The sequence below is a fragment of the Piliocolobus tephrosceles genome, chromosome 14 (assembly GCF_002776525.5).
Source record: "Piliocolobus tephrosceles isolate RC106 chromosome 14, ASM277652v3, whole genome shotgun sequence".
Classification (NCBI taxonomy): domain Eukaryota; kingdom Metazoa; phylum Chordata; class Mammalia; order Primates; family Cercopithecidae; genus Piliocolobus; species Piliocolobus tephrosceles.
The window spans coordinates 16,809,507-16,825,639 of NC_045447.1; the positions used below are offsets into that span (position 1 = coordinate 16,809,507).

Sequence of the window (16,133 nt, forward strand, 5' to 3'; positions counted from 1 at the left end):
TCCGCTTGTAATCCTAGCACTTTGGGAGGCCGAGGCTGGCCGATCACCCGAGGTCAGGAGTTTGAGAACAGCCTGGGCAACATGGCGAAACTACGTTTCTGCGAGAAACACAAAACCTAGCCTGGCATGGTGGTGAGTCCCAGCTACTCGGGAGGTTGGGGTGGGAGGATCGCTTGAGCTCTGGAAGTTGAGGCTGCTGCAGTGAGCCGAAATCGCGCCACTGCACTCCAGCCTGGGCGACAGAGCGAGACCCTGTCTAAAAAAAAAAAAAAAAAGAAAGAAGAAAAGAAAACGAAAAAATCGTTAATATCCTCAATTCGAGTGGGAATCTGTAGGGGTTTACCCAAGCCCATGGCTTCCCCATCCCATCGGGAGCTCCCTAAAAACAGGGAAAAGTGCCTCCCCTCTTATCTGCGGGCGCTCAAAAGACCAGCAGAGGGTTTCTTCAGTGGAACACTCTCTGCTTCCCTAGGGCCTGGGCTGGTCACATCCATCGCACTGAGGAGGTTCCCATTCATCGCACTGAGAAAGGTCCCATTGGGGGGCTCCTTCTCCGTGCTATCGAGAGTTATACCAGCGATTGGCGGGGACTGAGCCTCCTGCTTGAGGTAGCTGTTTTTACTCCCAGTCCCCAGGCTCAGGAGCCCCATGCGCACTCAATCTGCTCTCCCGCTTCTCCTCGCCACTCGGAGTCCTGCGGCCCAGAAGTCCAGCGCATCCGCGGGGTGGGCGGGTCCTGGCGGCTGTTTGCCCTCTTCCAACATGGCCGCCGCTGCCTCTGTGACTGGCAGGGTCACGTGGGCAGCCTCGCCTATGAGGTCGCCGGGGCTCTGCCAGCGATTGTCCCTTCCCGGACACCGTCTCGAGGCGGTGACTGCCGCTGTCAACCCGAGCCTGAGCGATCATGGCAACGGGCTCGGGCGGGGAGAGCGTGGCAGCTGCGGCAGCGGCGGCAGTTTGGTGGCGGGCTGGGGCGGCGGAGCGGCGGCGGCGGCACTGGCACTGGCGCCAGCCCTGAGCGCCATGCGGCGGGGAAGCTCCGAGAGCGAGCTGGCGGCCCGGTGGGAGGCGGAGGCGGTGGCTGCGGCCAAAGCGGCGGCCAAAGCTGAGGCCGAGGCCACAGCGCAGACGGTGGCGGAACAGGTCCGCGTGGACGCGGGCGCGGCCGGGGAACCGGAGCTCAAGGCAGGGGAGGAGCAGCCCAAGGCCCCGGTCCCGGCCCCGGCACAGCCCAACGCGGCTGAGGAGGGGGACACCCAGGCGCTTCAGCGGCCGCTGCCCACGCTTCCCCCGTCCAAGCCGAAGCCGGTGCAGGGCCTCCGCCCGCACGGGAAGCCCCGGGGCAAGGGCCGAAGCTGCAAGCGGAGCTCAGGCCACGGTCCTGGCGAGAACGGCTCCCAGCGGCCCGTCACCGTGGACAGCTCCAAGGCCAGGACCTCCTTGGATGCCCTGAAGATCAGCATCCGCCAGCTCAAGTGGAAGGAGGTGAGGCCCGGCCCGGCCGCGTAGGCACAGTGGGGTGGACAGGACAACCTCGGAGGTCTCGGCATGGCCCAGGTCAGGTGGGCGGGTGAGGGCTGAGCTCCTGCGGTGCACCACGCTCAGGCCTGCTTGTCAGCCGCCAACCGCTCATCCTTCAAGGCCTACCCGCCCCCCCAAATCACTTCCTCCAAGAGGGCTCCCCAGACCCCTCCAGGTCACGTTAGCCACTCACTCCTCTGGCTCCCCTGCAGCTCTTTATATGTCTCAGCCATTAACATTTGCCTCTGCTTGTAGATATGTGTATGTCTGTCTCCTCCACCAGCTTGTAAGCCCCTGGGTCCTCGGACCTGCTCTCTCACTTCTTCATTGAAGCTATATTTGTTTAGCACTTGCTGTGTGACTCTTGGGCAGAGGAACAGTTTTTATTTTGGAGGCAGACAGGCCTAGGGTCTCACTACACTCTGCTACTTAGCTGTGTGACCTTGAGTAAGTTGCTTCACCTCTTCAGCCTATTACCTTCTCTGTAAAGTGAGGCCAATTTTACTTATCTCATCATCTTGTTAGCATTAGAAGACTCACTGCTTAAGTGTTTTATAGCACAAGTCTGCAATAAATGGTAACGTATGTTACCACTCTCTCCTTTCTCTCTTCTTCCACCATCATCACCACCACTAGCACTACCACTGTCATCATCGTCAGTGTAGGCACCCTATTTTATATTCCAGGCTTGGCATACAGCAGGTGTCAGTAAGCAGTAAATCAAAGGGTGAATGAAAACATGAGTTATCCCCGAGCCCATTTTAGACTGGCAGGGGATGGGATGAAGCACCAGTGACTATAGAGGTGTCTATTGCAGTTGGCTGAGTGGATAAAGCCATTTGACTTTATTTGCAGCATATAGGGTATTTAATGTGCTTTCAGGAGTGTCAGGAATTTGGTTAAGGATAGCTGAGTGTGGACACAGCCAGTGGTGACAGGGATCTGCCGCAGGTAACAGAGGACTCCGGTACTTAGTCCTGTGCCTTGGCTATGGTAATGGTTTGGTATGGTAATGGTTTCATTAAGTTGGAACATACAGAGAGATGGCCGCAGAAAGAATTGATGTAGTCAGAGGGTTGATGTCCCAGTAGGAAAAAGTGCATTTGGTTTGGAGGGAAGTCAAGGATCAGGCAGAACCAACTTCCATATGGACAGGGGTTAGCCACTGGGGAAGTCTGACTCCAAGTGTCTGGGCCCCCAGGCTTGGGGCTTGGGATTCAGAGGGGAAATTTCATGCTGGGGAAACGGGAAAAACAAGGGCAGGCTCTCAGTTCTAAAGTATCTTGGTTTCTAGGCAGGGTCCCAGGTCTAGGCCAGAGATATGAGGGCTAGAAAAGGTACAAGTGGACAACTTGTCAGTGCCATGGTCTTAATGAAGGGAGAATCCAGCAAATAAAACCAGGCTATGGAGTCAGGCTAGGCAGATTGGCCCAAGTGGGGCCTCCACTTAGCTTATCCCTGTGGGAGAGAGAGACATGAAGCAGGCCAGATCTTGTTTGCTAGGAGAGATGGGGCCAGATGGACTCATACATCCCGGCCCAGGTTCATTCACTCGTTCTGTAAATGTCCACTGTGGAGATGTCAAGTTCTTTGCTGGGACCTGGGAATCAAACATATTTAAGATGTGACCCTTGCGCCCAAGGACTTTACAGTTCAACAGGGAATAAAACACAAGTAAAGGAATAATTGCGGTCATTACAGGGCCATTGCTGCTGCATCCTGAAATGCTCCTTTTTCATTTATTTGCATGGCTTACTCTTGTCAGTTCTTTAGATGATACCTTTCCCATCAGTCTCCAGACCTTGGTATTTTTTTTTTCCATAGTACTAAACTTTGCCTGGCATTATATTATGCATTGCTGTTTATTGTCTGTTTCCCTCACTAGAATGTAAGCTCCATGAGGGCAGGGGCTTTGTTTTGTTTATTGCTGTACCTGCAGGTGCTTGGCACATAGAAGTTGCTCAATAAATATTTGTTGAATGAATGAATACATTATGTGATAAGTGTTTCTGTGTGAAAGTAGAAATGCTGCAGGAGGTAGAGAGGGGCACCCAGGAAGGGCTTTCTGGAGGAGATGAACCCGAGCTGAGTCCTGAGTGCTGAAAATGAACTGGAGTTATTTAGGGGCCATAGACTTTAGATCTCTGGTTGCAGGAGTGGTATGGGCAAAGCAGAGGACCTTTCAGGACTTTCAGTATGGCTGGATCATAGCGTGGGAGGTGGAATGGTGAGAGATGGGGCTACAGAAATGAGCAGGGATCAGATCATGTGCCTTGCCAAGAGATTTGGACCTGTTTGGGGGAGGAAGGCTATGTGAGCCATTAACGGAGTTTTAACGTTCTTCCATTTATCAGGACAAGTCAGTTAAACCCTTTAGGCCTCAGTTTGCTTATCTGTAAAGTAGGGGTGGGCAGAGCTAGTTCAGTGGTTTCCAGTCTCTCTACTTTGGTAGCTGCATAATGGTAATGTTGATATATGTGAGACTGTTGCACTGGTCAACCCCAGGGGGTAGGCTTTTTCCAGGGCACTACCTGTAACTGCTTCTTCCACCTCTAACCCTTCCTTTTTTTCCCACTCAGAGAGCACATATAGGTGGCATAGAGGTGGAGATGTTGATTCTAGTATATTTTAAAACATAATTCACTGAGTGTGGTGGCTCATGCCTGTGATTCCAGCTACTTGGGAGGCTGAGGTGGGAGGATCACCTGAGTCCAGGAGCTCAAGGATGTAGTGAGCTATGATTGTGCCACTGCGTGACAGAGCAAGACCCTGTCTCTAAAAAGAAAACTGAAAATTAAAAAAGCATAATTCACTTGCAACAATTAGCCTACTATTAGGCTTGTGATTATTACTATCACCCTTCCTCATTAGTGCATGAAGTCCTGAGGGCAGGGGTGGTATCTGACTTATGTCCCTAATGTACAGCACATTCTAGGTGCTTAATAAATATTCATCGAATGAATTATGGAATATTTGCAACAGAGCTTACATCACATCTTGACACCCTAGAGTGTGGAGGTTGAAAAGTGCCAGAGTAGCTAAACTTTAAAGTTACTTCCTGCTTTAAACTATGATTATAGTATTCTTAGTACCTCCTACAAAGTTGACTGTGTGAAAAGTAACATATATATATATCCCTGGTACTAACAAAGTGCAAATACATGACCTTTCCTCTGCCTGCCTTTCCCCATCTGTTATAAGGTGATATTGGATGACATCATCTTGAACTCCCAGCGCTGACGTTCTAGGAGCAAGAACTCCTACTGGGGGCTGTGGTGCAAGGGTATGAGCAACAGTACCTCTTGCATGCCATGCAGTGTTGCTGTGGGGTTGGAGAGTACTCAGGTGGCTGGCTTTGGTGGGAATGGATGGGTAGCCCAGGTAAGAAATAAGAATACCAACCAGAGTGAAAGCTGTCTCCTTTTATGGGTGCATAGTGGAGGGCTATATATCACTGTCCACTTCAGCAGTGTAGGCCTGAGCCAGCATGTGAATTAGGACGTTTGCTCAGCGGCATGGCACACAATCACCCTTCCTTTTTCACTTTTTTCTTTTTTTTTAGACAGGGTGTCCTTCTGTCACCCAGGCTGGAGTGCAGTGGTGCGATCTTGGCTCACTGCAATCTCACTGCAACCTCCGCCTCCCAGGTTCAAGCAGTTCTCCTGCCTCAGCCTCCAGAGTAGCTGAGATTACAGGCACATGTCACCATTCCTGGCTGATTTTTGTATTTTTAATAGAATGGGGTTTCACCATGATGGCCAGACTGGTCTTGAACTCCTGACCTCAAGTGATCCACCTGCCTCGGCCTCTCAAAGTGCTGGGATTACAGGCGTGAGCCACCACCCTGGCTCCTTTTTCACTTTTCTTTATTCCACATATATTTAACAACAACAACATGATAATACATCTTTATCTAGCTCTTACTCTGTTCCAGGTGCTTTTTAAGTGCGCTACATATATACAATTATTTGATTCTCTCAACAACTCAGTAAAGTAAGTGCCTTATTGTGTCCATTCTACAGATGAAAAAATTGAAGTACACAGAGGTTAACTTACTGGAGGCCACACAGCTAGCAAGGGACAGAGCTAGCATTTGAAATAGGCATTCCATTTGAAACCAGGCTTCAATTCTGTGCTCTCTATTGGTAAACACTGGGCTGGAGGTTGCAGATGTAGATGTGAACAGGATACACTTCTTGCCCTCCAGGAGCTCCTGGTGTAGGAGGAAGAATAAATGCAAACAGACAGTTACAGTTTGGTCTGGGAGGTGAGTGAGTCAAGGACATTCCATACAGAGTAGAAACAACAAGGTAGGCAGTATGGACCAGGTTTTATATGCAGGATGGGATGATGGCAGCTTAGGGAGCATGTGGGGGAGTAGAGAGCGATGAAGAAGGAGCCAGATCACAGAGCATGTTGAAGGCCATGCCAAGAAGCTTGCGCTTCTGACTGAATTTGATCACAGATTGCTTGCCATATATAGACCCAGTCTCCCTTGCCCACTCTCCTTCAGTCCCAAGTGAACCATGCCAGCCCTCAGATGATTCAGTTTGCAATCATACCCGTTCTGGCCAGGTCTAATTTAACTGTGTCCACAATGTTAAATTTGTTTCTGAAGGGGAAGAATCACAAATGTTAGCTCTGTAAACTTGTAGACAAGACTGGAGTTACTCTCAAATAGCAAAATCATGTCTACAGAGTCATCAGTGAAGTTGCACCATGAAAGAAAGGCATGATTTCTGGTTCACAGCAGATGCTCAATGTTTATGGATTTGTATGGTCTTCTTCCTGTCCTGTGAAGACTCCCCATCCCCCGTGGATTCTTCTGTCATTTTGTTACCCTGGTTAAAAAACAGCTTAGAGGAAAGACACCATAGAGAGTAGATGCCACGTTTGTTGTCAGCTGCCCTCCGTGGAGATGTAGGTATGTACACACTGTGCATATGTATGCAGTGGTGCCATGGTCGCCAGCTAATGTGAATGAGGTCTCTGAGGGATTTCACAGCGAGACCTTTGTTGATGATGGTTTGAATAAGCCCCTGTCCTGAGATCTATTTCAGTATAAAGTCTTTGTTTCAGAGACTCCGAATCAGGCATTGTTCCCTGAAATTTATCCAGCCTTTCTTTAGAACAAGTATACACTTACTATATCATCCTACTTACAATTTGTATAATATTAGTTACTGTTTATTAAATATGGGTTATGTGCAAGGCATTGTACTGTTTTATGCTCGTGAAAGATTGTATTGAGAGGCTGAGGCATGAGAATTGCTTGAACCCGGGAGGTGGAGGTTGCAGTGAGCTGAGATTGCGCCACTGCACTTCAGCCGGGGTGACAGAGTGAGACTCTGTCTCAAAAAAGAAAAATTGTACCGAGTATTTACTATGCATTATTTAATCCTTGCAACAGCCCTCTAAAATAGACTGCATTATCATCTTCAACTTACAGATGAGGGAACTGAGGCTTAGAGAGGGGCTGGTACAGGGCCAGCCCATGGCCACATGATAACCAGTGGCAGAGCCATCCAGGGCCTGAACTTGTAGCCAGTTTTCAATCATATACCTTCTTCTTTGCTAATCCTTTGCTAAAAACCATTGGGCAAGGAGTTATTCTATTATCATCAGTATCATCATTACTATTCTTAAGTAACAACAGAAGAAACTGAGGTGGGCACAGCAAGTAAATGAGAAAGGCAGGGTTCAAACAGTAGTCTTTTTTTGTTCCATAACCCACTTTCAAGTGTTTTATGATTCTCCACTTCTTAACCTTCCCATTCCTCATTTGACCATAACTCAAGTGACATTGGAGTTGGTCAGAATCAGGAGAGCAATAATGCAAATAGGACTTAAAATAAAACACACTGAAATATATCCTGCCTGGCAGAGGGAGCATTTGGTGCCTGCGCCTTCCAAATCCTGTCTTGCTGTTGCCCCACAGGGGAGATGTGATTCCTGTGCCATTTGACTAGCCGGGTTGCCTTCCTCCTCTGTGGAATGTGAGCCTGCTATTTGAATCTTTCTGTCTCAGATTCCTTCTGGAAGAAGGTAGAGTATAAAATGAAATATTGGGTAGTCTAATCTTTCCTCCCTTTCTATTTTCAATAATCACCATTGCGGCTTACTGCCCATTTTTAAAAAATAGCACCATATTTAAAAACACTGTATGCCCTACTCCATCAAATGTTCTCCTTTCACAGATATGTTATTTTAATGTCTAATCTATTGGAATTTTTCCTTTGCAATTAAACTTGTCATAACATAAAAATCACAATTCACTACCACTGTTATTTGAACAATACAATCCAGGTAATAGCTTCATGAATCCATACCAACTCCTTAAACAATCCTTTAAAAGACAATAAATTCAAGGGGCTCACATTCAAGCTCTATAACTCCTATAAATTAAAATCATGTTCGTGTGTTTTTAAGCAGGTGTTGTAATGGTTAGGCTGTTTTCTCTGTTATGAAACATACAGTATTTGTGCCACAATTTTGGTAGTGTTTTGGATGGTTTTGTATCAGCAGAAGTTTAAGGCAAAAATTCAATCATACGTTTTATTTTTTATTTAAATCTGTTCTTGAACATACTGTGAAAGTAATCGACCACTGTTTAAGTGCCTTCTCTCAAGGGGAAGTGTTGTGTTTCGTAGTTGGCATGGGCTTTGAAATCAGACAGATGTGGGTTAAAATTCTTGCCTCTGATTGCTTGTGTGACTAAACTCTGTACTAAATACAGAACCTCTCTGAGACTCAGTTTCTTCAATTGTAGCAATGGGCTAGTGCTATCTATCTCACATAATTTTTGTGAGAGTAAATGAAGGAATGTATGTAAATGTCCTTAACCCAATGCTTGGCACACTGTAAGTATTCAGTTAGTGTTGATTCTTTTCTTTCTATCATGTAATTGCAGGCATTGGTTGTTCTATTTTTTCTTAAACGGGGGGAAAATTAAATATAAAATGTAGTCCATATATGTAGGTTACTGGTTAGTCAGAGCAGGTATGACCAGCTAATCTGACTCATCTAATAGATATTTTGAAATCTACTTTGTGCCAGGCTGTATTTGGGATCTTAGGGATACAGCAGATGACACAGCCACTCACAGATGGCTGCAGTGTAAGGGACAGTTGCATTTTGGGTGAATGTCAACTTGATACAGTGTAGGTTTAAGATGTTAAAAATAACACTGATTTCATGTTTTTGTTCTTTTTAAATCAATTATACTTTTAAAGTTTCCTGAATCTAACTGAATGTTTTTAAGTCTCCATTCTGGACCTGGTGCCTATCTCATACTTTGGTTTTTGTTTGTTTGTTTGTTTGAGATGGAATCTTGCTCCGTTGCCCAGGTTGGAGTGCAGTGGGGCGATCTCGGCTCACTGCAACCTCTGCCTGCTGGGTTCAAGCGATTCTCCTGCCTCAGCCTCCTGAGTAGCTGGGACTACAGGCGCCTGCCACCATGCCCGGCTAATTTTTGTATTTTTGGTAGAGATGGGGTTTCACTATGTTGGCCAGGCTGGTCTTGAACTCCTGACCTCAGATGATCTGCCCGCCTTGGCCTCCCAAAGTGGTGGGATTACAGGTGTGAGCCACCTTGCCTGGCCTGTCTCATACCTTGGTATGTTAATTATATTCATCACCACGGGAAACTCATTTTAGCCGTTGGAGTGACATCAGTATCTTGACTTTGGGTTTCACAGGGAAAACAGATGTTATTCTACATGAACGTACCCACCAGCTATGTGAAAAGATACACATTTCCTGGGTCACACAGTGGCTCTGTGCCCCTGACAAGTTGCTTTACCTCATCTCTAAGACTGAGTATGAAATACTAGCTAGTTGTTGTGAGGATGAAGTCAGAATATCTTGAAAGTGCCTGACACTTTAAAGTAAGAATACATGTTGGTATGGCTTTCCCTCTGGTGAATCTCTATGACATCTTAATTAAATTTTGTAACAGAAAAATGGGTGGTGTGAACAGGCAGATCAGCTTGCCATCCTCTAATTAGGTTTGAACCCCTCCTTTCCTTGTGGTTGCTCGTCTAAAGCCAAGTCATGTCCCTGAGATTCCTCCACAGAGGTTATTGTTTTGCTGGAGAGAATGATTAGCTTTCTCTATTCCAGGTGGACTTGGATCTCTCCTTCCTCCCCATATCAAATTGTACATTGCCAGCTGCTGCCACTGCCATTTGCATGCATGTTTGTTTCCCTAGGTGTTTCTGAACCATTATCTAGTAATTTTTATAAATGCTTTATAAGTCCTAGCAGGCATTTCTGGTGGCTTCCTTCCCTCTCCCACATGCTTCTCTGTCATCTGAATAAAACCTTCGCACCCTTAATGAAGCCGGGAGAATAGGCAGTTTATCTCCTATGTAGTCTTCCCTGGGTATAGCTTTGCTTTTCAAATAAGTTCCTCGGTACATCTGCCCAGAACTCTGATGAAGGCCAGTTTTCCTATTTTGTTCCTTATGCTCACTGGGAGATTCTATTTCTCATTGTGTCAGAACTGTGGGTTATTGGAATTTTAAAAAGCAACAGTGGACCATTTTTTGGACATCTTAGATTTTGTATAAATAACTTTATTCCAATTCCAGAAACAATATGTGCTTATAAAAATTTATACAGTTCCCAAGCATATAAAATAAAAACTGAAGCAAACCACCTACCCCATCCTCCTCCCTTTCCCTCTTTCCCTCTAATTCCATTTCTGAGAGGTGACACCAGAATCCCAATATGTATCTTTACAGACTTTTTTCTTTTTTTTTCGAGATGGAGTCTTGCTCTGTTGCCCAGGCTGGAGTGCAGTGACGCAATCTTGGCTCACTGCAACCTCTGTCTCCCGGGTTCAAGCAATTTTTCTGCCTCAGTCTCCCAAGTAGCTGGGATTACAGGCACATGCCACTACACCTGGCTAATTTTTGTATTTTTAGTAGAGACAGGGTTTCACCATGTTAACCAGGCTGGTCTCGAACTCCTGACCTTGTGATCTGCATGTCTTGGCCTCTCAAAGTGTTGAGATTACAGGTGTGAGCCACTGTGCCCGGCCCAGATTTTTTTCTTATTCTTGTATGCATCAGGATGGCTATACTGTGCTATAGTAAAAACCACAAAATAGCAGTGGCTTAATACAACCAAAGTTTATTTCTTGCCCATGCTATGGGTTCAATGGGGGCTGGTGGTGTTGGGGAGCAGGGGTCTCTCATCATCTTGGTTATTGAGATCGTGGTCTCCCATTATGACACCTGCTTCCATGAGTCACTGAGGGACGGAAGAGCATGTGGTAGTGAATTTGCACTGGTTTTTAAAACGTCTACCCAGAAGTGATGCGTCACTTCGGCTCACATTTGATTCGCTGAAGCAAGTTACATGGCCGTGGCTAACCTCAGAGGGATGGGGGATGCGTGGTCCCACCATGAGGGTGTAAAGAGGAGAATCAGGCTATTTGGTAAACTATGCTAATTACCACCGTGATACCATATGTAGAGATACAAATATGCTTTATATAAATATAAATATACACATATTTTATTTTTTCTTTCTAGAGAGGGTCTTGCTCCGTCGCACAGACTGGAGTATAGTGGCGCGATCTTGGCTCACTGCAACCTCTGCCTCCTGGGCTCAAACTATCCTCTCACCTCAGTTCCCCTTGCCCCCCAGGAGCTGGGACTACAGGTGCACACCATGCCCAGCTAATTTTTTATATTTTTATAAAGTAGAGACAGCATTGTGCTATGTTGCCCAAGCTAGTCTCCTGGGCTCAAGTGATTATCCTGCCTCTGCCTCCCAAGGTGCTGGGATTACAGGTGTGAGCCACTGTACCTAGCAGATATTTCATTTTTTAAAATGCTGCAGTGATACCATGTATATAGTGTTTGGCAACTGCTTTTTTATCAGTACCTCATATACATCTTTCTCTGTTAATATACATAGATTCATTTCATTTTAACAACCTAATAGTCAATTTTATGGATGTACCACAATTTATTGATGGATGTTGTTTCTGTGTTTTCTTTGCTAATACAAAGAGTGGTGCAATAAAAATCACTCTTCAGACAATTTTTTTTTTTTTTTTTTTTTTTGAGATGGAGTCTCACTCTGTCACCCAGGCTGGAGTGCAGTGGCATTATCTTGGCTCACTGCAACCTCTGCCTCCCAGGTTCAAGCGATTCTTACGCCTCAGCCTCCAGAGTAGCTGGGATTCTACTCTAGTAGTGGCGTGTGCCACTACGTCTAGCTAATTTTTGTATTTTTAGTAAAGACGGGGTTTCACCATGTTGGCTAAGCTGCTCTTGAACTCCTGACCTCAAGTGATCTGCTTCTCTTGGCCTCCCAAAGTGTTGGGATTCCAGGTGTGAGCCACTGCACCTGGCCTTTTCAGACATTTTAAGTATGTATATGTGCAAATACTTCTGTAGAATAAATTCCTAGGAATTGTTGGGTCAAAGGGCATATGTACTTTACGTTTTGATTGTTACTATCAAATTGCCCTCAGCAGGGTTTGAGACTGCGTGTTTTTGCATATCTGCTCCAATACTCTATACTATTCATCTTGTGTATCTTTGTCAGACTGACAAGTAAAAATGTGTTCTTTTAATTTACATTTCTTCGATTGTCAACAAGGTTAAACTTAGTTGCATAAGTTAGTTTGTCATTTGTCTTACTTCATCTGTGAAATGACTGAATCTATTTTTTGTTCATTTTATCTTTTGAGTTGTTTTGTTTGTGTTTTTTCTTATTGGTTTGTAAATATTATGGTTACTTTTTATCTCATATGCATTGTAAATATTTCCCACTATTGGTTATTTAAATGTCTACCAAATAATCATTTGCCTTGCATGATCTACCTTACAAGTAAAAAATTTCTTCTTCTCATTCACTAAAAACAGTCCTTAATTACTTTTGACTTGTTAGCTTCAGAAGGCAGAAGAAACACAAATTCTACCTTCAGGTGCTATGAAATACCTAGTGAATTAAGAGGTTGTGTGGAGAGCCTTAGAGTTTTACATGTCCCTGGAACTGGATATTTTATATGAAAGTTTCACATAGATTTATGTAACATGACTTTGACTTTGTGTAGTAAGTATGGTAGATTTCATTATTTCTGTTTCTGTTGTACAGATGTCCCTGCGTCTATAGATTTGGGTTTGAATCCCCACCACGTATTAGTTCTGTCACATGGGGCATCATGGTACTTAGGGATTTGTTCCATGTTAATCATATATGTGACATGTATGGCGATGTCAGTACGCAATCAGTGTTTGTTCTCTTTCAACTCTTCCACCCTTCAGAGGAGTCAAGAGGCACACAGCTTAGATCTAGAGGCTGGCTCTCCTGGCTTGTAGGCCAGGTCTTATTCTAGTGGACTGTATTGCTCCTCTGAAGAGAGTGTGAGTTCCTGGCCCCTTTAGAAATAAGACCATCAGAAGTTAGTGTTTACATAAGTCCTTCAGTGCAGGACTGGGCTTTGAGCCTGGATGTTAGTTTTATTTAAAAAGCACATTTCTCACTTATATAAATAATCCTTGTACATTACTTAAAAATTTGGAAAAAAATATTTTTAAAACATTTATAGTCCTACAATTGAGATGCAATGACTGCTTTCATGTTGAAGCATTTCTTTCCAGTATTTCTTCTGGGCATATATATTTTTTGTTTTACAAATCTGATACAATTTTATTATATCATTAACATTAATGCCCACGTTATAATTTAAACATTTTTCGTTGCCATACAACTTTTTATCAGTGTCATTTTAATTGCTGTAAAATATTTAATTCAGTGGGATGTATTTCATTATTTATTTTCCTGGCATTAAATGTTTAGATTGAACCCTTTATTAAAAATTATTCAAGAGTGTGCTTCCTTCCTATATTTCATATTATTTTCTTTTTCTTTTTTTTTTTTTTTTTTGTCTTTAGAGACAAGGTTTCACTCTGTTGCCGAGGCTGGAGTACAGTGGCATGAACATAGCTCATTGCACCCTTGAACTCCTGGCCTCAAGTGATCCTTCCACTCCAGCCTCCAAACTAGCTAGGACTAAAGGTGTGCACCCCCATGTCCAGCTAATTTATGTACTTTTTTTTTTTTTTATAGAGATTGGTTCTCCATATGTTGCCCAGGCTGGTCTTGAACTCTTGGCCTCAATGATCCTCTGTCTTCAGCGTCCCAGATTGCTAGGATAACAGGTGTGCGTCACTGCACCCAGCATATTTGGTATTATTTTCTTAAGATAACTTTCCAAAAATGAAATAATTAGACCACAGGGAGTATGCATTTTAAGGCTTTTGGAATATATGGCCAAATTGCTTTTCAAAATAGTTTTAGCAATTTATGCTCAACTCTGTGAGGGTTCCTATAAATACTTACTTTTGAAGAATATAATGACAAATACTGGAGAAGAGAGTGAAACAAACGAATCTTCTCCAACCTGTGGGTCCTGTCTTCCCCAAATACTTGATTCTAATAATCAGTGCATAGTTCAAAGCAGGGCATTTTGCTATGGCTATTTTGGTGTGGCCACTAGGCCTAATTTGAAACAGCCATATCAAAATGTAAACTCACTCTTTTTAATTTTCAAATAATGTATTCAGTAGACATGCTTGGCTTTCTCTTTATCCTTGACCTTCTTTTTTTATTTTTTATTTTTTAAATAAATAAAAAGAGGTGGTATCTCACTATGTTGCCCAGGCTAGTTGTGAATGCCTAGCCTCAAGTGATCCTTCCACCTCGGCTTCCCAAAGTGCTGGGATTCTAGGCATGAGCCACTGCACCTGGCTCATCCTTGACCTTCTTATTACTTCTAACTCCTTATGTCATCCCTGATTTTCTACCCAGAGGTAAAGCTTAAGCGTTTCACATACTTTGGAGGTTTCATTGCTAAAAGTTTTGATAGGCGATTCCTTCCTTCCTTTGCTCCCTTCCTTCCTTCCTTCCTTCCTTCCTTCCTTCCTTCCTTCCTTCCTTCCTTCCTTCCTTCCTTCCTTTTTTTGAGACAGAGTCTCGCTCTGTCACCCAGGCTGGAGTGCAGTGGTGTGATCTCTGCTCACTGCAACCTCTGCCTCTCAGATTTATGCCATTCTCCTGCCTCAGCCTCCTGAGTAGCTGGGACCACAGGCGCCTGCCACCACGCCTGGCTAATTTTTTGTTTTTAGTAGAGATGTGGTTTCACTGTGTCAGCAAGGATGGTCTTGATCTCCTGACCCCGTGATCCGCCTGCCTTGGCCTCCCAAAGTGCTGGGATTACAGGCGTGAGCCACCGCACCCAGCCAGTTTTGATAGGTGATGTCTTAGGTTTTTGTCAAAATGTCTCTGGTGTTAAAGAAAAAGAGGGGGAAGGGGTTATATTAAGAGCTGCATTAAAATGTCATTGCCATCGTTAGCTATTAGGGAAATGAAAATCAAAACCACAGTGAAATACCACTTCATACCTATTGGGTTATTTATAATAAAGAAGACAGATAGTACATGTTGGCATGGAAGTGGAGAAATTGGAACCCTCATACACTCTTGGTGGGACTGTAAAATGGTGCAGCCATTTTGAAAAACAGTTTGGCAGTTCCTTAAATGTTAAACATCCTAGCAGTTCACTCCTGATATATACCCAAGAGAAATCCATGAGAAACGAAAACATATGTGCACATAACAACTTGTACACTAATGTTCATAGTAGCATTATTCACAATAGCCAGAAAGTGGAAACAATCTAAATGTCCATCAATTGGTGGATAAATAAAATGTGGTATATCCAAGCAGTGGAATATTATTCAGCCATAACGAGGAATGAAGTACTGACACATCCTACAACTTGGATGAACCTTGAAAACGTTATCCTAAGTTAAAGAAGCCAGGCACAAAGACCACATATTGTGTGATTTCATTTATATGAAGTATTCAGAACAGGGAAATCTGTAGAGACAGAAAATAAATTAGTGGTTGCCTAGAGCTAGAGGTGGGAGAGAAGTTTGGTGGGGGAGGTGGGGAGTGATTGCTAGTGGCTACGAGGTTTCTTTTTGGGGTGATAAAAATGTTCTAAAATTGATTGTAGTGTTGGTGGCACAACTATGAGTATATTAAAAACCATTAAATTGTACACTTTAAATGGGTCAATTGTATGGTATGTGAAAGATATTTCAATAAAGCTGTTAAAAATGCCATATGCTTATCCAGTTCTCATCATTGAACAGTACTTGTTTCCTAGGTAGTAATTGGCAATATGTATTAGGGACTGAAGTTCTGTGCCGCCTGTTAATTTTGCGTTGCAAATATTGCCCATTACAGGTACACTGGCTCCTTGGATACCTGTAGCTACTGCAATCCTGTTCTGGTTGCATAAGGTAGTATGCAACATGGTTGAAGCTGTAACAGCACTCTCAACTTTCTTCATAAGAATGAGTTTTGCTTTTTTCGGGGAAATTTTGAATATTTTCCTGAAGAACAAAGCTCAGACTCCTAATGAAGGCTCCATATGATGCTTTTCACAACCCAAGATGCATTATGTCATGGTGGTTGAGAGCATGAGCTTTAGACTGATAGAGGTTTGAAACAACTCACTATGTAACTTTTGGCATATTGTACTCTGAGACTCAGTTTCTTTTTTTTTTTTTTTTTTTTTTTTT

General features: G+C 44.0%; 1 protein-coding gene across 1 annotated transcript in view; it reads left to right on the top strand.

Moving 5' to 3' along the window:
- Positions 1-580: 580 nt before the first annotated feature.
- TTLL11 (tubulin tyrosine ligase like 11) overlaps positions 581-16,133 on the top strand; it is a 274,582-nt gene continuing 259,029 nt past the window's right edge. The window contains exon 1 of the mRNA XM_026457100.1: positions 581-1,485. Within this exon, the coding sequence (XP_026312885.1) occupies positions 649-1,485 (837 nt within the window). The 5' untranslated portion in view covers positions 581-648. The remainder of the gene's footprint in view (positions 1,486-16,133) is intronic.